At 42.4% G+C, this 22,838-nt stretch overlaps 1 protein-coding gene across 5 annotated transcripts in view; it reads right to left on the bottom strand.

The window, feature by feature from the left end:
- The window catches only part of LOC132394392 (arf-GAP with SH3 domain, ANK repeat and PH domain-containing protein 1-like), a 426,165-nt gene that overhangs the window by 308,568 nt on the left and 94,759 nt on the right, over window positions 1-22,838 (bottom strand). For all 5 annotated transcript variants that reach the window (XM_059970475.1, XM_059970494.1, XM_059970464.1 and 2 more), the window contains one exon: window positions 2,209-2,281. In XM_059970475.1, coding sequence (XP_059826458.1) covers window positions 2,209-2,281 — 73 coding nt within the window. The remainder of the gene's footprint in view (window positions 1-2,208; window positions 2,282-22,838) is intronic.

The following is a 22,838-nucleotide window of genomic DNA, read 5'->3' as shown; positions in this document are numbered from 1 at the left end:
TGTTGTATTTTGTTACATATACAGTTACGTACTTAGAAAATAAATATACTTTGAACCCTCGTCTGCCATGCTGAACTAACAAAGCCCAGCAAAACCTGGCCAGGGGGTTTGCTGAAACTCCTCGAGAGGGTTTAAACTAGCCTTGCAGGGGTCTGGGAACTGGAGCCCCAGGTCAGTAAGGGAAGGTAGATGCCAGGGAAAGTACCGAAAGGAAAAATCTAAGTAACAGGTATGATGGGTTGGATAGTTTGAAGTGTGTGTATTTTAATACTAGGAGTAACATGGGGAAGGGTGATGAGCTTAGAACATGAATCAGTACATGGAACTACTACGTTGTGGCCATTACGGACACTTGATTGAGAGAATCAGGAATGGGTGATTAATGTATCAGGTTTTCAAAGTTTTGGAAAATATAAAGGAGGAGGTAAATGAGTTGCACTACTAATCAGGGACAATACAACAGATGCATTCGGGGAGACATAATGGAGGAGTCAGACACCGAGACTATTTTGGTAGAATAAGAAAAGGGAGGGTGCAATCACACTGATGATATTGCACTACAGTCCCCCCGTAGCCACCAGGCCATTGAGGAACAGGTATGTAAGCAGAGCAAGGAAATGTGTAAAAATAATGGGGTTGTCATGGGGGATTTCAACTTCCCTAGTATAAACTGGGACCTACTTAGTGCAAGGGTTTAGATGGGCAGAATTTGTTTCGTGTATGCAGGAAGGTTTCTTAAATAAATATGTAGATGGTCCATCAAGAGGAGGGCGTTACTAGAAATGATGTTGCGTAATGAGGCTGGCCTGGTGACTGACCTTTCAGTGGGTGAGCAGTTAGGGAACAGCGACCACACCACCAAAATTTTCAGGATAGCTATAGATAAGGTTCTTGTGGGAGAGTTTTAAATTGGAGGAGGGCAAAGTACAAGGGCATTAAGCAGGAACTAAGAAGCATTAAGTGCGAACACCTTTTTACTGGCAAGTCCACATCAGATATATAGAGGGTATTTAAAAATCAACAACACAGAGTATGTTCCTGCTAGAAGGAAGGATGGGAATGCAAAGATAAGAGAACGTTGGATGTCCAGAGGGGTGAAAAAATTTAGTCAAAAAGAAAAAGGAAATGTATATAAAGCTACAGAAGTCACGATCAATTGAGTATACAGAAGCCAGAAAAGAACTAAAAAAAGTAATTAGGAAAGCAAGTCGAGTGTAGGACCTCTCAAAGATAAAGAGGGGAGTACTTGCTTGGAAGTGGACAATGTGAGTGAGATACTTGGTAAATACTGATGCAAGGTACTCATCAGGAAAAGGACATGGAAAACCAGGTGATCAGTGCTGAGTCTATAAATATGTTAGGTCATTTAGAGGTCAAGGAGTTTCAAATCTATGAATGAAGCCCTGTGATTAAAACCATAGGTCAACTACGGTAAGACCAGAACATTAAATTTCAAAGGCATTCAACTGCTTCAATAGGAAATAAACTGGCCTATCTCAAGTACAGTTTGTGAGAAATATTTTTGCTTTTGAGGTTCATATTGGTTCACTACTTTTCCCAAATTTAATCCACCTCTCAACACAAGACTTCAAGCCCCCATACACCTGTTCAATGAAACCCACATCGGCACCAGAAGGGTATATTTCCACTGCTTATGGTAGGTAATCCAAAAACATTTCTGGACAAATTGTTATCTTATTTTCATAGCCAACTGTGGGTGAGAGTGGTGGTTACAGTTGGAGGTAGGAAGTAACTGCTATATTTTAAAAAATGCCCAAAAACACAGTAGTAATGAAGACTGGCTCAGACTTTATTGGTCCAACCGTCCAGATGGCACTAATCTCACATCAAAAATAGATCAGGATTTCTTGGTCTAGTTGTCTACAATAACATGCATAATAACTTTGAATACCAACACTCACAGCATTTGCAGAGGTTATTTGGAAGCAGTGGGAAAAGATTACAATCACCAACAGAACAGTACAATATGACAATATCAATAGCCTTTTATTCTCTTCTGTCAAGTACTGTACATTTATAACTAGCATTCTCAACTACAGTAATATGCATTTAACCTAAGGAATACTAATTTTTTAACAGAATCCTTCAATTATAGTATATAAATTAATCCTTTAAGGGATTTAGCAATTAAAAATACATTCCTTATTACATTATTCCAAATACAAATGGTTAAGTACTGAAGCATACCTTGACCTGAAGTGTTTATTGATTTTGCCGATTTCTTTACTTTTTGTAGTGCATTTTTGTCCAAATCTAATGTCTATAAAATGAAACAAAGAAGTAACAATTAGAATATTTATTGGAATAATAAGTTTTCTTTTCCCAACTGTCCTTTTCACTAACTTCTAATAATATTAAAAAGCATTGGAGTAGGTTGTTTTCCACCCTCTGAATTTCATTCACTACAGACAGCAAGTTCATAAATACTATTGTGACAGGCATTTATGTAAAATAACATCCAACAGTTGAATTGTAACAGCACAGACTTTAAAAGCACCTATAGAAAATTTCAAAATGGTTAAGGATATTTTACTGTATTTCTACTGCTATGCCGTCAGACATTTTATTTTAGCAGTATTCTGCAAATGCAGTGTTTTCTGTTACCAAGCTTCATAGACTAGTGTTTTGATTTCAGTTGTGATAAAGAGCCAAGACCTACAGATTAGTCTGAGATCGGTTCTACTGGCCCCAACTGAAGCCTGAGGTTGAGGAGTACAGCAAGCTGTGCATCCAGTGTACTCTGAGGAACAGGCTGCCTAAGAGAGTTGCACCATAATCTCATTTACAAAGTACAGGACCACTTGATTTAATGTGTTCTTTCCACAGAGCCTGATACCAGTAATGTTGCATTATGCCTCAGTCATCACAGATCACTACACCAGATATCCTCTAGCCTTCCCCACAAATGATCTACAATCGCCGGTGTTATAGGAGAAATAATTTGCTCATCATGGCCTCCAAAGAAGGATACACAGTGATCAAGGCTGAGATTAGCTACTGAGCATGCTTGGGAGTCGAAAAGTCAAGGACCATACCATTGCTAGACATGCTTGAAACTCTGGACGCCAACAAAAAGAGGAAGTGGAGCCAACACTGCTTTAGGTACACTGCTATAACTGTACACAGAATGAAGCCACTGGCTACTTGCCATACTATATGATGTTTGGATATGAAACAAGATTACCTGCAGATCTTTATTTTGGAACCAACAGCGAAGACTTGCCACAGAAAACATATCTCAAGTGTCTGACATGGGGAAAGATCTACAAAAAGCCAGAAGCAGTTTCTGCTACCAAGCAAAAAAAAAAGGAACAAGAGGAGATATGATCAAAAGATCAGGTTCTCTCAACTGATGCCTGAAAAGAGAGCTTTTATAAGAAATTTGGGGCTACAAGGAAAGCATAAATTGGCTGACTGCTGGATTTCTACACCTTGCGTATGGGAGAGCCAGATGCCAAATTTTCCAGTTTTCCTGGTGTGGGCAGAGGATGCGAATGGTCCTGTCTTTGGTGAATTCTCCATCAGAATCACCTTTTACTCCTGGGGCAGGAAGTACATGTTGACCCACAATCTGATATGGAACCTACAACTAGTAGAGGAACTCGGCATAGGAGGGCACAAAGGCAACAAGTTGGCAAGAGTGTGATTTCAGTGAAAAGACCTGAAGAGGGACCAGATGAACCACTGAATACTGTACAGACTCAGAGGATTAGGAAATGGAAGTGTGGTATGCTTTGCCTTATGCAAATTCCCCAACAGCTGTTAAGAGATGTCTGAATCTCCCAGCCCCGACCCAATTATAGTGGGGATTACCAAGGGACAATCATATGTGATAAAAAAGAGTGAAGGGAAAGTGGACTCAAATATAATTGGAGATGAAGCTGAGTTCAGTTGGGGGCAGTGGGAACGGAGTCACAGAAAAGTACGAATGATAGGCAGGGGATCTTATCCCCGAGTGAGCAGAATAGTCACAAGGAGAGGCTGGGGCTGAAGAAGCTGAAGATGGGATAAGGAGGTCTCAGAGAGACTGGAAACTCCCAGATAAACTGGCATACGATACACCTGGGAAATAGTGTTGCGTCAATCCCAATAATTAGATGTTACTTCCATTTACAAATGGATTGGGGTCCTGAGATCACGAAACTTATTTGAATACTGTGTTGCTAATAATGGCTCCAAAGTTCCAAATAATAATAATAAGTTCCAAAGACTAACAGAGTTATGAGGACATGACCATCGTTGTTGAGGGGAGAATGCAATGCCCTGGTTATGGACATGTTTTATTGTACTACTGCTATGCTGTTAGGCATCTTATTTTAGTAGTTTTCTGAAAACACTGTGTTCTGTTAAGCAAGCTTCATAGACTAGTGTTTTGGTTTCATTTGAGATAGGGAGCCATTTGCTTATCTTAGGAATGCTGTGTCAGCCAACCGGGTTTATCTTGTTGTAATATTCTATCCAGTGGGATACCATGGATCATTTGAGAGAACTGAGCAGGATCAGATTTCTGAAGGATGGTAGTCTGGTTCAAGGGTCCTTTGTTTGGAGATGAGAACAGCTCAAGGGAAGACTCTTGGAGGACCCTACCCGAAGGGGAGAGTCCATTGCAAGGAGTGCTTGGGCAAATGAATGGTTCCAAGTATGAAAGGCCGATACCTCTGAAGTATCTAAGTTAGCCAGTTTGTTCATGATGTTCTTCAAGGGAAGTTCAAACTATGGTTGGCGATGGGGGTTCACTGCAATAAATCAAGTGATACACCCAAATACTACAGAAATAAGCTCTAACATTTATGCGCACATTTACACTGATTTAACTGTAATGGGCCCTCTATCAACTGCTCGTTAAAGCTGAAATATTGGTAATTTTATGCCAGTATAAATCTGTTATTTCCTGGTGGATAATAATTTTACAATCAATCTTCTTTCCTGGAACATCCCAACTTTCCTGTTTGGTTGAACCTGAATCATACCAACCCTAGAGTTGTGTTGCTTATTAAAGGTGGCCTTTTCACCATTACGCATGCGATGCTGAGTCACCAGAGAGAGCGTTATATGAATTTGCTCTTAATTTTGTCAATGACGTATTATGATGTAACAGAGCTGGCAAAACTCACAAAAATAAGCTCCTAATGAAGAGGCTGAAGAATAAATCACATGCTCAAGTAAAGGGGTCTGCTCAAAACTAAAGATTGAAGAGCAATGTGATTAAAGCATCTGTGAATATTTACATACTGGTCCAACAACTAAATGATTATCATTTATTTAAACTACCAGCTGAAAACAAAACACCAATTTATTGCAAAGAGGCAAATACAATGAAAAGTTTTCAATTAATTATTTTCATAATTTACCTTTCTGTTCAGTTTGGAAATAATAGTAGTAGAAAGGTGCCAGCAAACAAACTAAATCAATCTTTTCCACCACCACGTTTTCAACATTTAATTGTGAATAGTTAGAAACAAGCAACCACCACTGCAGATAAATTACATTTTAACCAATATATTTAAAGATTTCACCATTCACGGATGAAGGAATTCATTTTTAGAATGAAGGTACCATAGAAAAAGAGCAAATATTCTACTCAACTTTATGCATAGAAGAATATGGAACAATTATGTAATGCCCTGGTTCATATTTTTACTACTATCCTGTATGTATTTCATTTAGCAGTTCTGTAAGAGCAGTCTGTTCTGCTGTCAGCCTGCTTGGGTTATTGTTGAAAATAAGGGAAGATGAGGAATGTGTGCCATCCAATCAAGATGATAGAATTGGGGGGAGGTTTTCTTGGTGAGGGACACTAAGGTTGGTCTTCGGGGTTTTTTTTTGTTCAGCAGGAGGTGAAGAGAGAAGGCACTGGGGAGTGGGGAGAACCAGTTGCAGGATATGACCTGGAGGGAGATTCGTTTGTTCCAGATGGATTGAAAGCGATGTTCGAAAGGTGGTGTGTGCTTTCACACTGACCGAGGGCCCAGCGTGTAAATAACAGTGAAGTTCAAAATGAACTCCAAAATATGCACGTTACATTTGACTGTTTAATTAAAATGGGCCCTTTTCTTTTTGCTTTTCTTTACAAACCCTTTAGGTTAAGATTCATAAATATAATTCCTTTAATCGTATTCGTGACATTAATTTATAACAGGGCAGCAAATTACACAGCATCCACACAAATCAGGGTTTGGGGCTGGAGAGTCGTCTCAGTCGCATGAATTTGGCAGGATTGGACAGTGTTTTCGTTAGACTTGCGTAGCCAAGGAAACTGGGGGTTTCATTGTAGGGGTATCGTCCAAGATCAATTTCATTGGATGTTGTGTGATTGCCCTGAGCATTGATCCAGTGCACTGTGTGTTAAGTCTGTGTTAAACTATTGTCCGGTAAAGTGATTATGATATGTGGTTATGGATGCTGCAGGGGTCGAGCGTTGGTGCGAATCCATGGGGATACCGGTAATAAATGCGTATTGAGTGGGGGAGACATTCATATCCCAACAAACTGTTAATTCAAACTTTAAGTACCATTAAAGCAGTAGGAGCAGGTACGATTGTGGAGTGGAGGTTTGATAAAATGGCGGGCAAAGATTTTGTTTTAGTTCAGACTAACACTGACGTAATAACAGTTGAACTACCTGGTACTATTGGGGCCCCAGCAGAGTGGGGTCCATGGGTTGTCAACACTTTCCAGAAGGAAGCGAGCGTGCCGAATCACAAGCGAAGTTTCCCGTAGCTAGGAGCAGAGACTTCAAAGACATGTTGTTGTTGTTGTTTCTGCAGAACAAGGAGGAGTGGTCTGATTTGGGAGGTTTAATGAGTCCTCCAGCGAGAGGTAAGCATTCTGAGTTGGTATCGGCCCAACTCCCTGGCGAATAAATGGCAAAAGTGCACAGGCAATGGGGGGGGGGGGGGGAGGGGGGGTCCTAGTTATAGAAAGCTGAGAATGTTCATGTTCTCAGGAGTGAAGCCCACTCCCCAAGAAGAAAGAGGAATTTGAGACTTGGGTGGAGCAGAACTCTCAGTCACTGGATGAGTGGCAGTGCTCTGATGCAAAAGACAGTGATTGGTTGAAAGTTTGAAGGGACAGCTACTGACATTGTGAGATCCACAAAGACACAGAACCCCTTTACTATCTCTGCAGGCTACATGTGAACATACTGTAAGGTTTCACTGCTAATGTAATGGCTTCTCTGTAATGTGCCACTGCTAAGGTAATGGTTTCTCCGTAGCAGCAATTTTTGGGTTATGACGAGAGATAACGGGGCACACTAGCCAATGAGTGACACGTTGTTCTTTCTTGGGTGTCTGGGAGCAGCGCTTTCACGGTCTTTCGCTGGGGGAAGATGAGTAGAGAAGAGGCAAATGGAGAGAGCTGGTAGACTGCCGGACAGAGTGGACCTGGAGTGAGGGTCCGAAGGCCAGCAACGATCAGAGGAGGTCGATGATAGACGAACAGTCTTATGAGTGAGCTCCAACATTTGCGCATTAGATTATTTCATGAGAATGGGCCCTTTTCTGGTTTTGTTTCTTTACTAACCATATAGTCAAATTAAGAATTATAAAGCTCAATTGTTTAATCGCATATTGTGTACAGTTTGTTATTTTGTGGTACTGGTTTGTAATGGGACACATCGCACAGCATCCACCCAATTCTTCAGTCTGGCCAGGCAGAGGGGCTATCATCCCCTAGATTAAGCCGCTAGTCAAACTGAAAGTTACATATGTAAACACAAGAAAATGTGTTTGGCGCGAGGGGAAGCCCAATAGAGCTTACGACCGGGTTTCAGAACGTTTCAGGAGAAGGGGGAGAATCTTCCCGCCTGCATTTTTCGGCTAGAGAGGCAGCTGAGTTGCTTGCAGCATTTGGGGGGGGGGGGGGTGTCATTCAAATGGCTAGGGTGACACAGTTAAGAATGGACCAAGTGGTGAAAGGCAGCCAGTCACCGTAAGATGCGCCCCCCACTCCCTTGTTTGTCCAGCTGATCAGAGAAATAAGAGAGGAGGAGAATGCGATGGAGGCACAGGAGGTCTCTGCAAGTTACAGCTCTCAGTAGTAGTCCCCTTGTCGGAATGATCAGGGAGCTCATGGCAGAGTTTAGGACTGAGATGTCCCAGTTGCTATCGACAGGTGTGCCACCCAACAAAATAAAGCCAACAGGGAGTCAGATCCCCTGAGGGAAGGGACTAAGCGGAGGGCTGCAAGTGAACAGGGTTTCACGAGGAAGTGGGGGAGGGCGACAAGTATTGTCTGTTATAACTGTGGTGAAGAGGGACACGAGGCCGGAGAGTGAAGGATGGGAAAACCCCTCAGAGAGTGATCCCCTGCATACCTAAGCAGACAGACCTAGTAAGGGAATGGCCTGGTGTCTCAGGGAGAACACATTCCCAGCAAAATATCAAGGGACACCCTAAAGCAAAAAACCCTATTCCATAAGGCTTGGTGGGGCAAGCTCCAGTGTATTGCTACGGATTGAGGGTATTTATGCTCGAGCCATACTTGAACCAGGTTCTCAGATTACTCTGCTGTACCTTTCATTTTACAACCGGTATTTAACGCATTTACCATTAAAGCTATTCAGTGCGCTAGAGATCTGGGGTCTATCCGTACGATGGTTACTGGTCATTGAAGCTGGAGTTTTTGGAGGCAGATGTGGGAGTAGCTGAGATCCCTGATACATTAGTGCTGGTTTGTCCGGTGCTGGTGGAGAAGGGTGAAGCTTCAATTCTCGTGGTGATGAATACTCCTATTGTGAGGAGGCTAGTGGGAGCCTGCAAGAAGAAAGTTGGAGAGAGCTTCCTGAAGACATTGTCCATTCATCCTGTGTTCTGAGCTGCTTTTGAGGAAGTGCATGGGTTCACTGGGCTGGATAATGAGCATTAACGAGGGACTGTGTGGTTCACCCAGTCCAAACCGGTCGTGTTACAGCCTGAGGCTGTAAGCTAAAGTGATGGGAACCCCCAAATTTCCCGGAATGGCTGATGCCGAGGCCCTCTTGGTGGATGCTCCGAAACACCACAAAGAGGAGTCCTGCTTCCTGCTGGGGTACTGGTGAGGCCTGAACTGCAGAAGCCCTCAGTTGTACACTTGAGCATGATGACAGTGAGCATCAGGAACACTTCGGAGCGGGAGGTCACCCTCAGGTGGAGGATGCCAATGGTACACCTCTTTCCAGTGACAGTTACGTCTCGTGTCCCTGAGAGACAAGCCGGGGAGAAACTCTCTCTAAAAAGGGAAAAGTTGACCTCCGAGTCATTCAAATTTGGGGGACATGGAGGTTGGAAGAAGAGGTTGGTAGAGAAGACGTTGAAGCCGGAAGATGTCTTTACTACTGATGAGTTTTGATGTGGGTTGTTCCAAGTGTACTCGACACATGATACAAGTGACAGAGGACACCCAGTTCAGAGAAAGGGCATGGCAACTGGCATCTGCAGAGGTGGAGGACGGTCAGCAGCATCTGCGGAAGATGAAGGAAGCTGGGGTCATCACTGAATCTATAAACCCTTATCCGTCTGCAATAGTGCTGGCTAGGAAGAAAAATGAGAAGGTACAATGTGTATGGACAATTGGACTCTGAACAGGCATAGTCCCCAACCTGAGTGGTGCGAAGTTGTTCAGTGGGGTGGACTTGAGGAGCAGGGAATACTAGATCCCCATGAGTGAGGCTGACAAAGAGAAGACAGCATTCATATGTCCACTGGAATTCTTCCGGTTCAAAAGGATGCCCCAGGGCATATCAGGAGCCCCAGCAACTTTCCAGCGTATCATGGAGAAAATGGTGGGAGATATGAACTCGCTTGAGGTATTGGTGTACCTGAATGATCTCAGTGTTCAAATCCACCTTGGAGGAACATGAAGCAAGGCTATTGAAGGTGCTGGGCTGCCTGAAAGCTGAAGAGTTGAAACTTTCCCTCTACAAGTACCAGTTCTGCAAGACATCTGTTTAGAGTTTAGGGTGTGTTCTGTATCAGGATCAGGGCACAGGGTTGAGTCCTGTTATGTTTGTCAGCCAGAATCTGTCATCTTTATTCTTTGGAGTGTAGAAGGTTGAGGTGGGGGGACTTGATAGAGGTATTTAAAATAATGAGGGGGGTATAGGTAGAGTTGACGTGGATAGGCTTTTCCCATTGAGAGTAGGGGAAATTCAAACAAGAGGACATGATTTGAGAGTTAGGGCAAAAGTTAAAGGGTAACACGAGGGGGAATTTCTTTACTCAGAGTGGTAGCTGTTTGGAATGAGCTTCCAGTAGAAGTGGTACAGGCAGGTTTGGAATTGTCATTTAAAGTAAAATTGGATAGGTATATGGACAGGAAAGGAATGGAGGGTTATGGGCTGAGTGCAGGCCAGTGGGACTGGGTGAGTGTAAGCGTCGGCACAGTCTAGAAAGGCCGAGATGGCCTGTTTCCGTGCTGTAATTGTTATATAGTTATCCACCAAGCAAGACTATCCCACACTCAAATTGGAGTTCCTGGCAGTGAATTGGGCTGTGGCAGGTAAGTTAAGTGACTACCTATATGGTGCCAAGTTCAAGGTGAGGCCAGACAACAACCCATTAGTTTATATCCCTGACCTCAGTGAAACTGGATGCCACAGGCCATTGGTGCTTGGCGGCATTGTCTACCTATGATTTCAGCTTGAAATACTGGCCGGGGAGTCATTACATAGATGCCGATACATTGATCCTTTGAAATTAGTGTTATTAACAAACTATTTGCAAGTCATGAGGACGTGACTATACTGGGGGGGGGGGGGGCAGAGCGTAATGCCCTGGTTCATATTTTTATTGTTATGTGCACGTATTTTATTTAGCAGTTCTGTAAGAGCAGTCTGTTCTGCTGTCAGCCTGTTTGGGTTATTGTTGAAGATAAAGGATGATGAGGAGTGTGTGCCATCTAATTAGGACGGTCGAATTAAGGGGAGGTTTTTTTGGTGAGAATTACTAAGGTTGGTCTTGGGGTTTTTTTTTTGGTTCAGCGGGAGATGAACAGAGAAGACACTAGAGAGAACCGGTTGTAGGATACGACCTGGTGGGAGACCCGTTTGTTCGAGATGGATTGCCAGCAACGTTCGGAAGGTGGTGTGTGTTTTCACGCAGACCAAGGGCCCAGTGAGCAAGTGATCGAGAAGTTCAAGATGAGCTCCAACTCATGCACATTTGACTGTTTAATTAAAACTGGCCCATTCCTTGTGTTTTTCTTTACCAACCCTTTAAGCTAAGATTCATAAATATAATTCCTTTAATTGTATGCAGTGTCCTATCTGTTATTTCGTGGCACTAATTTGTAATAGGGTAACATCCACATAAACTGGGCTTTGGGGCAGGAGAGCCGTTTCAGTCTCATGAGTTTGGCAGGACCAGAGAGCACTTTCCTTAGACTTGCGTAGCCAAGGAAACCAGGGGGTTCCAATTGTTATAACAGATACAAGATTTAAAATTAAATATTCAAAGGAAGAGAATTTCCAAGTCCTTATGAGGATACCAGCAAGTGAAATTGCAGATACTCATTTTTATGTATGCAAGGTGTACAAAGGGACAAGAATGTCACCAAGGAAGTAATTTTATCCAATGCCAATGGTCAACTGCTAGAAGTGTTGTTATTTATAAGTGCAGATTGATTTAAAATAGAGAGGACATACTGACAAAAGGCAGATCATACATGGTGAATTCAGCATACTTTATTTAGCAGATAGTAGGAGACTACTCACATTAAAGGTATTTCAAACAGTATTCCTGACATATAGCATAAATACAAATGTAAACCAGAGAAGACAGTGCTGACCATTATTAAAAGCCTAAATCATGATCTGTAAATGCATTGATGACTGCATCCTCATATCAAAACTATTTGCATCTCACTTCATAATCTCTTCTGTTTCACAAATTAAAGATGATGCAAGTGTTTACATACTTTAGTCTTTTTCTTCACCATAACCTCACCCAAACTCACCATTTTTCTTTTAGCTGCTAAAGAAATGTAATCTGATCTAGCAGAGCGGGAAGATTAAGATAACAATTATGCCGATGACACATTGCACAGTCCCAACTACAAGTTTGAACACTGATGGCGCACTTAACTGCAATGCACTTTTATCTTGGACATGTGTTACAGAGTAAAATCAGCACTATTCTCGAAAAAGGTGTGTACCGCTGCCAAAGGTTAGATGAACCATTCAATGGATTAAGTTAAGAACATGACTCACGGCTACATACCAGGGATGTCATATTGCTAAAGAGCCTAGAACGCATCCATTGAGTACACAAATGTTCTCCAGAAGAAACAGCCTAATTTTGCTCCAACCTAAGACCATAAAACATAGGAGCAGAATAAGGCAATCTGGCCCATCAAGTCTACTCTGCCATTCAATCACAGCTGATCCTTTTTTCTATCTCCTCCTCAACCCCAGTTCCCAGGCTTCTCCCCGTAACCTTTGATGCCATCTCCAATCAAGAACCTACCAGTCTCTACTTTAAATACACCCAACGACTTGGCCTCCACAGCTGCATGTGGCAAGACATTCCACAAATTCACAACCCTTTGGCTAAAGAAAATTCCCCACATCTGTTTTGAAAGGGCAGCCCTCTATCCTAGGCTCTCCCACCATGGCAAACACCCTTTCCACACTACTCTGTCTAGGGCTTTCAGCATTCAAAAGGATTCAATGAGATCCCCCTCATCCTTCTGCGTTCCAGCAAGTACAGACCCAGAGCCATCAAACATTCCTCGTATAATAACCCTTTCATAGCAGGAATCATCCTTGTGAACCTCCTCTGGATCCTCTCCAATGCAAGCACATCTTTTCTAAGATAACGGACCAAAACTGTTCACAATACTCAAGTTGAGGTCTCACCAGTGCCTTATAAGGCCTCAGCATCACATCCTTGCTCATATTCTGGGCCTCTGCATCTCAGATTCCTGGATTTTTCCCACATTTAGAAAATAGTTCACACATTTACTTTTACTACCAAAGTACATGACCATGCATTTTCCAACATTGTATTTCATTTGTCACTTTCTTGCCCATTCTCCGAATCTGTCTGAGTCCTTCTTCATCCTACCTGCTTCCTCAACACTACCTGCCCCTCCACCAATCTTCCTATCAACTGCAAACTTGGCAACCAAGCCATCTATTCCATCACCTAAAACATTTACATAAAGCAACATCTAATGGTCATATACCAAAGAATCCTTGATATATTGAGAGATACACCAAACAACAATAGGACAGCATCAATAGGCATCAATACAACCATGAATCAGATGTTGTCAGAATCTTGAAGTCCACCCATTGCTTCGTGCAAGTGAGGAGCATCTCCATTAGCATGATTATGGACCTAACCAGGTTACAGCATCAAACAGTTAACGTCACTTTGGCAAAATTACACCCTGGGAAAGGCTGCAAAGAGTTATATGTTCCTGGTTCTTGTCAGAAAGAAGAAAAAAAGAGGGTATTTATTGTGCAACAGGGGGATTAGCACAATTGTTTTCTCAATCTCCCAGCTCTGTCAGATCAGATTACATTTTTTTAGCAGCTAAAAGGAAAATGGGTGGGATTAGGCTAGGTTATGAGTAAAGGGAGCAAGTATGAAAACTGAGATATTGCCAACACCTACCGGATCAATCATGAAGCATAGCAACAGTCACCCTCACAACCACTGGCTATGTGACTCTTATCCCACTGAGGTTCAGCTGTAGCAAACGGCAAACACCCAAATGAAATGCAGACGTCTCAATATATGAAACAAAAGATTCTGCTGATGCTGTAAATCCAGTGTGTCTCACACACACACTAAATGGAAGATGCTGCCTAACCTGTTGAGATCCATCAGCACTGTCTGCGTACGTGTGCGACTCTGATCACTACTGGGACCTCAATGGGATAAATTTTCTCTGAACACCCTCTGCAGAGAAGGGTGCCTGATGAGAGTCATTCTGCCACTCTTCCTCTTGTGAGAACCTATGCTGCTCTACAAGGCACCAAACATGAGTCATGTTCAATTCCAGGAGGAGGCCAACTAATGTGCTCAGGAGTTGGCAGCAAAGGGTTTACACTAAAATTTCAAACTGCTTCAGCATGTCGACTTCTGGAACACATACATGATTTCAATAGGTATGTTTACTGTCAGAGGAATGTATACATCATGAAATTTTAGCTATTTCATAAAGGCCAGAAGAAATCAACACCAACTTAACAAATATCCTGTGTACACTTTCAAATATTGCAGGTGTAATATTGCAGTGTAGAGAAGCACTGCTATTATAAAATCAGCGCTGCAACTGATTGGCATCTCAACCTGCCATTTCTCTACTTCTGGAAGACATCTGCATACTCAGTGTAGGCATACTAGTCTCCTAGCATGCCTTCTTTAGCCCTTTACCTTTTTCACCTATCACCCCTCAGATTCTCACTTCATTCCCTGTCCACCCCCCCACCTTTCCTCCCACCTGGCTTCACCAGCTTGTTCTCCTTCCCTCCCACCATCTTCCTATTCAGACTTCTTTCCCTCTTCCTTTCCAGTCCTGATGAAGGGTTTCAATTATGTCAAATGTCAATTATTTATTCCTACTCCATAGATGCTGCCTGACCTGCTGAGCTCCCCCAGAATTTTGTGTGTGTTGCTGTGGATTTCCAGTCTCTGCAGAATGTCTTGTGTCTAAGTGAATATGTTGTAGATTCAACTTTGGAATCCAAAAACTCTGCATCATCAAAAATATAGGCACTCAATCTACAATCATATTTTCAAATGTATTAGTAATATCCAAGTATTATTCTAATAAGGGAAAATGGATTACTAAATCAATAGTTTCTAAGTGATAATGTGTATATTAGTTCCAGCCTGTCAATCTAATCTTCAACCCTCAGTTCTGTTTTGTTCTACATACTTGTTCTGTCCATTGAAATTCCATAGCTTGTAAATCTAGAAAGAGCAGTATTATCAAATCAGAGTATCTAAAAATATTAATATTAATTAGATAATGAATAAGTAGCAAAATTAATTTACACCTTTGGTTAATTAAAACTGGGTGGTGAATCTGTGGAATTCATTGCCGTGGACAGTTGTGGAGGCCAATTCATTGGGTTTATTTAAAACAGGAGAGCTTCTTGATTCGTAAAGGTGTCAAAGGTTGTGGGGAGAAGGCAAGAGAGTAGGTGACCTGATAGAGGTGTATAAGATGATGAGAGACATTATCTCAGGGCTGAAACTGCTAACATGAGGTGGCATAGTTTTAAAGTGCTTGGAAGTAGGTACAGAGGGAATGTCAGAGGTAAGCTTTTGCCACACAGAAAGTAGTGGGTGTGTGGAATACACTGCCAACGACAGTGACAGAGACTCAAACAGGTACATGGGGCTTAGAAAAATAAAGGACTATGCGGTAGAGAAATTCTAGGTAGTTTCTCGAGTAGGTTACATGGTTGGCACAATGTTGTGGGCCAAAGGACCTGTAATGCGCTGTAGATTTCTATGTCCTATTAGGATTGAGGAGATAATAAACCAATCATGATGGAATGGCGAAGCAGACCCAATAGGCCTAATTCTGCCCCTTTGTCTAATGACCTAAACTTCAAATGCACCTTAAGGAACTAAGCACATTCATGTATGGCTCAACATTTTTACATTTCTCCCCCACAGATAACTGAAGTTGGATCAAAACAAAATGTTTGTACAACAGAAAAAATAATATTTTAAATTTTAAGTATTTTTGCAAATACTTCAGTGTATTTTGTGTTATTTATTGTTGACTTCAGGTAACATTAATATTTCACTCAGTACTACCTTTCGTTATTCAGATGTCTCACCATCCTTAATTACTCTAGTCTAACATACACTGTTATTTAATCACTCAATCCTTTCACTCTCAACAGACTTTCTTGATATTAGTCCATAAGACAGAGGAACATAGGCATTTGGCCATTCAATCGTGGCTGATCCTTCTTTCCCCTCCTCAGCTCCACTCCCCAACCTACTCCCCTTAACCTTTGATGCCGTGTCCAATCAAGAACCTATCAACCTTGGTCTTAAATAGTCCCAACAACCTGGCCTCCACAACAGTCTGTGGTAACAAATTCATCACCTTCTGGATAAAAAAATGTCACCACATCTCTATTTTAAATGGATGTCCCTTTATCGAGGCTGAGCCCTCTTGTCCTAGATTCAACACCATGGGCAACATCCCTTCCACATCTACTCTGTCTAGGCTTTTCAACATTCAAAAGGTTTCAATGAGATTCCCCTCATTCTTCTAAATTCCAGCAAGTACAGACCCAGAGCTATCAAATGTTCCTCTTTTTAATCATCCTTATGAACCTCCTCTGAATCCTCTCCAATGCCAGCACACCCTTTCTTAAATGAGAAGCCCAAAACCGTTCACAATACTCAAGGTACAATCTCACCAGTGCCTTATAAAGCCTCAGCATCATATCCCTGCTTTTGTATTCTAGTCATCATGAAATGAATGTAAACATTGCTTTTGCCTTCCCCACCACCAACTCTACCTGCAAGTTAACGTTCAGGACGTTCTTCACAAGGAGTCCCAAGTAATATTTTTGGATTTTTCCCCCATTTAGAAAATAGTCCACACATTTATTTCTACTATCAAATGCATGACCATGCATTTTCCAACATTCTATTTCATTTGCCATTTTCTTACCCAATCTCCTAATCTAAGTCCTCCTGCATGCTATCTGCCCGACTACCAATCTTCATATCATCTGCAAACTTAGCAACAAGGCCATCTATTCCATCATCAAAATCATTGATGTAGAGTACATAAAGATGTCCCAACATCGACCCCTGCAGAACACCACTAGTCACTGGCAGCCAACCATAAAAGGATCCTTTTATGCCTACTCACTACCTCCTATCAATCAGCCATTGCTCTATGATGGTAAAATTCCTGTAATTCCTCTCAACTTGGTAAGCAGCCACATATGTGGCACTTTGTCAAAGGCCTTGTGAAAGTCCAAATATACAACATCCATTGCATCTCCTTTATTTTTCCTACTTGTAATCTCCGCAAAAAAATACAACAGGTTCATCAGTCAGGATTTTTCCTTAAGGAAAGCATGCTGATTTTGTCCTATCTTGTCCTGAGTCACCATACTCTATAACTTCATCCTTAACAACTGACTCCAACATCTTCACAACCACTGACTTCATTTCCTTTCTATAATTTCCTTTCTGCTGCCTTCCACTTTTCTTAACAAATGGGGTGACATTTGCAATTTTCCAGTTCTCTTTCTGCATGCCAGAATCCAACGATTTTTGAAAGATAATTACTAATGCCTCTACCAATACCTCTTTCAGAACCCTAAGGAGAGTTTGTCTGGTCTGGATTACCTGTGTACTGTTAGGTCTTTTAGGTTTTTTGAAAAACTTACTGCCTTGTAATAGTAACTGCACTCATTTCTCTTCCCACGAAGCCTTCAACACCTGACACACTGCTGGTACCTTCCACAGTGAACACTAATGCAAAATGCTCATATTGCTCATCTACCATCTCCTTGACCCCATTATTTCTCTGGCCTCATTTTCTAGCAGTCCAATATCCATTCTCATCTCTCTCTCTCTCTCTCGTTTTCTTTTACATACTTGAAAAAGCTTTTATTATGCACTTTGATATTGTTTGCTAGCTTGCTTTCATATTTCATCTTTTCCCTCCTAATGATTCTTTTAGTTGTTCTCTGGGAAGCTTTCAAAAATCTGCAATCTTCTATATTCCTACAAATTTTAGCTTTATTGTATGCCCAACTCTTTTGATTTCCCTTGTCAGCCACAGCTGTATTATTTTGCCATGAGTATTTCTTTGTTTTTGGTGAAACCTCACTGGTTTGCTTAGCTGCACAAGTCTAGGGAATACATACTCAGGTCCGTCAAACCTGTGAGATTTAGACAGTGCTTGCACCACAAACCCCAGTTTGTGTGAATGTTGTGTAATTTGCCACTATTATGACTCAGTGTTGAGAAATAACAGACGGCACACTGTTTGCAATTAAAGGAATACTTATGAATCTCAACTTATTTAAAGGGTTAGTAAAGAAAAAAACCAAAAAGGGTCGATTATAATTAAACAGTCAAATGTATACAAGTTGGAGCTCAACTCTTCCAAAAGTTACACGTATTCATCAATGTTCAGTAGATCCCGGCACCTTGTACCAACAAATCATGGTCCCCCACCAGGTCGAATCCTACAACTGGTTCTCTCCAGCGTCTTCACTCTTCATCTCCCACCCAACAGAAAAAAAAACCCCAATGAGATTTTAAGGAGTTAGCATCTCATAAGCCTCCTGTGACCCTGGCTATTTTGTAAGGGTCACAGCGGCTAAGACATTGCAAAAAGTATATAAGCACAAAGTGTTCCTGCAAGATAAGCTGAGCGGGTGATATTATTTTTGGTATGCGACTTGTGTTTAACTTCAGTTCTTGCTTAGAAGCAACTTGTATCATTGCTTGATTAATTGCTGTAAGAGACATACCCTGCTTTGGAGCGATTGCAAGATAAGCATTAAAAGGAATGCCTTTTCAAGGGTAGGAGGCTCGGAGTGGTAAGCTTGTGTCTGGCTGTTTCCAGACATAGGGGCAGTTAAGCTGTTACAAAAAACAATTTATGGCTGAAAAGTTAACAATAATCATCTGTACAGAAAAACAAGGGGGTTGAACCCACAAATGTATCCTGTGTACGTGATTGCATATGTATTAAAGAGCTGTATTTGCTTTAGAAACCAGAGACTTCCGATGTAGCCTCCAAGAGTGTGCTTAAGAAAGGTTTTCTCTGGTAGCTCGCTACTGATAAAGAGTTAAAGTTGCATTCACTGTAGTACGTGCTGTCTTTGCGTCGGGTGGATCAAAAGAAGTTTACAACACCAAGACCAACCTTAAGAGTCCATCACAAAACCTCCCAGATCCACCATCCTAATTGAACGACACAAATCTTTTACCTTCAATAATCCACGGAGGCTGAAAGCAGAACTGACGGCTTTTACAGAACTGCTAAAATGAAATAACTACAGCATAGCAGTAAAAATGTGAACCAGGGTGTTACATTAGAATATAATCAACCCTACACCTTCATTTTTTCCAGAAACTCATGCCATGGGCACTGATGCACCCCCATACCATCACAGATGCTGGATTTTGCACCTTTCGCAGATAACAATCAGGATGGTCCTTTTCATCTGTGGCACGGAGGACTCGACGCCCGTTTTTTCCAAAAACCAGCTGAAATGTGGATTCATCTGACCACAGCACACGGTTCCAGTCTTTCGGTCCATCTGAGATGAGCTCGGGCCCAGAGAACTCGCTGGCGTTTCTGCATAGAGTGAATGTATGGCCTCCTCCTTGCGTAATACAGTTTCAAGTTGTATTTCTGGATGCAGCAACGGACTGTGTTAAGTGACAGTGGTTTTCCGAAGTACTCCCGAGTCCAGGTGGCTATAATTGTCACAGTAGCATGACGGTTTCTTAGGCAATGCCGCCTGAGGGCTCGAAGATCACGCGCATTCAACAGTGGTTTCCAACCTTGCCCTTTAGGCACTGAGATGTCTCTGAATTCTCTGAATCTTTTCACAATATTATGTACTGTAGATGTTGAAAGACTGAAATTCTCTGCAATCTTGCATTGGGAAACGTTCCTTTTGAACTGACTAACAATTCTCTCACAAATTTTGGCACAAAGGGGTGAGCCACGACCCATCCTTGCTTGCAGAGACTGAGCCTTTGATGGACGCTACTTTTATACCCAGTCATGATACCTCACCTGCTACCAATTAGCCTGCTTAATGTGGAGTCTTCCAAACAGAATATTCTGTGCACTTTTCAATCTTAATTTAACTCTATCCCAACTTTTGTTGAGTGTGTTGCAGCCATCAAATTCAAATTTAGTGTAGATTTACAAAATACAATTAAGTTGGTCAGTAAAACAATTGAAAATCTTTTCTTTGTACTTTTGTCAGTTCAATAAATACCCCAACTGGGGTTTGTAAATTCTGTAGTTCACATCCCAGCTACCGTTGGGAGGTCTGTATATAACTGCCATTAGGGTCCTCTTACACCCTTGCATTTTTTTAACTCAACCTACAAGGATTCAACATTTTCTGATCCTATGCCACACCTTTCTGCTGATTTGATGCCATTCTTTACCAACAGAGCCACACCACCTCCTCTACCTATCTTCCTATCCCTCTGATACAACATGTAATCTTTAACATGGAACTCCCAAGCACAATTCAGTGATGGCCACAACATCATACTTGACAATCTGTAACAGTGCAACAAGATCATTCACCTTATTTCTTATACTCTGTTCATTGAGATGTAACAATGAGTACTGTGTTTGCTGCCCTTTTTGATTCTGCATCCCAAACGCACTGATACTCACCCTGCTGGCTGTAATTATGTCATCATATTACTGCCCTTCCTGACAGTATGACTGCACACTATCTTTGCCTTTTTACCATTCTTCCTATCCCAAGTCTCTTCATTCTGGTTCCTACCACCCTGCCACATTAGTTTAAACCCTCCCCAAAAACTCAAGCAAATCTGTCCTCGAGAATATTGGTCCCCCTTGGATTCAGTTGGAACCCTTCACTTGTGAATTAAGTCATAACACCCCCAGAAGAGATCCCAATGATCCAAGAACCTGAAGCCCTGCCCCCTGCACCAGCTTTCTACACTCACTGGCTCGTGGCACAGGCAGCAATCCAGAAATCATTACCAGGGAGATCCTGCTTCCCAGCTTTCCACCTAGCTCTCTCAATTCTCTTTCAGGACCCCTTTGCTTTTCCTTCCTAAATGATTGGTACCAATACATACCAAGACATCTGGCTGTTCTCCCTCCCTCTCCAAAATATTGTGAACACAATCCGATATGTCCCTGACCCTTGTACTTGGGAGGCAACATACCATCCTTGTTGTTCCGTTCATGTCCGCAGAATCTCCTGTCTGCTCCCTTCACTATTGAGTCCCCTATCACTACTGCTCTCCTCATTTCTCTTTCCCTTCTGCACCACAGACATCTGCTCAGTGCCAGTAACGGTGGAAGGTCAACCCCCAAACTGTATTCAAAGCAGTACAGTTATTATTTTGGGGAATGGTCACAGGGGTGCTCTACGCTAACTGCCTACCACACTACCATTTCTCCTGACAGTCATCCAGCTACTCGCCTCCTACAACTTCGGGGTGGCTACTTCACTGCAACTCTGATCGATTATCTCCTCACTCTGCCATACAAGCCAAGCATCAGATCCCTAACAGTGTCTTCAAGGAGCTGCAGCTGGATGTACTTCACATAGATGTAGTTTCCTGGGAGACTCTGGGTCTCCCTGGACTCCAGCATCAGCATAAACACAAAGCAGCCATTTACTACACTAGTTACAGCAAGAGAAGGAAAAAGGAACTTTAAGAAAACTTCCTTCCAGACTTCTATGCCTTAGATTAGATTAGATTCAACTTTATTGTCATTGTGCCGAGTACAGATACAAAGCCAATGAAATGCAATTAGCGTCTAACCAGAAGTGCAAAAGAACAGTATTATTTACAAAATAACTGTGAATAAAAAGTGCTACAGCATACAAATATAAAAGTACTGAGACAGTCCAATATGGTGCAATACTGCTCAGCACTGTGATGTGAGGTTCAGCAGGGTCACAGCCTCAGGGAAAAATTGCTGGTGCGGGAGCGGAGGCTCCTGTAGCACCTACCAGATGGGAGGAGAGTAAAAGGTCCATGGTTAGGGTGAGATTCATCCTTGATAATGCTTTTCGCCTTGCCCAGGCAGCACTTATGGTAGATGTTCTCAATGCTGGGCAATTGAGTGCCAGTAATCCGCCGGGCAGTTTTCACCACCTGCTGGAGTGCTTTGCGGTCCAACAGCTTCAGACTTTTTGTAGCTTAAATGTTTCTCAATTCTGATGGATAGTAACTGACCTCTAATAAACACAAGAGATTCTACAGATGCTGGAAATCTAGAGTAACAGAAGCTTAGGAGATAATGATGCCTAACAGCAACTCCTTTGCTTACATCTTCGGAAACAGCTCTATTTCTATTTTTAATATCTCTATTTTCCTCTTTCAGGGTTCTTTTGAAAACCTTGATCTGGAGTTACACGGTTCTTTGTGGGAATGGGACCCGTTCTCCGGGTCTCACCACTGGCCACTGTCCAATATACCAAGGATGCGGCCTAGAAGGCTAGCACGCCTGCAAGTTTATGAGAGTTTGTGGCTCTGGAGGCGGGCAGACTCATGGTCGGTGCCTCTGCAGGAAATCAGTGTGTCGTGGCAGATGGAAGATCAAAAGCAGCAAGCTGGCTGCTGGCTGTGTGCCCAGCGACCCGAGTTCTTTGGGCACAGAGCTCAGAAAAAGCGACACAACAGACCTATAACATCGTAAATCAACAAGTTGTTTGTTATGTCTCCCCTCTCGCTGTGAAATGGAGACACCCCTTCTTCCCTTATTGGGGAGAGAGAGAGAGCCTGTGGTATGTTGAATTACCGGGTGAATGAGTAGTCTTTGAGGTACTGCAAGTCTGTGTCTTTATTGATGCTTTGCTGTACACTTGAGCACTTGGTGGGGGGGGGGGGGGGGGTGCCAATGTTTTATTGCTGGTGGGGGAGGGGGGATCGTTGTTTGCTGTCATTTACACGAGGATTGGGGGGAGCTTGGGGGGGACGAACAGGAGGGGCTCTGGGGTTCTAACATTTAAGAGTCATTCATTCTTTGGGGCACTATAACCTCCACCAATTCTCTCAGCACCCTAAGATGCATCCCATCAGCACCAGGGTACTTACCTACCTTCAACCCTCTAGTTTCCTCATCACTATCTCGTCAGTGACAGT

Source organism: Hypanus sabinus, chromosome 1, assembly GCF_030144855.1.
Source record: "Hypanus sabinus isolate sHypSab1 chromosome 1, sHypSab1.hap1, whole genome shotgun sequence".
Taxonomy (NCBI): Eukaryota; Metazoa; Chordata; class Chondrichthyes; order Myliobatiformes; family Dasyatidae; genus Hypanus; species Hypanus sabinus.
This window is presented reverse-complemented; position numbering and strand designations above follow the sequence as displayed.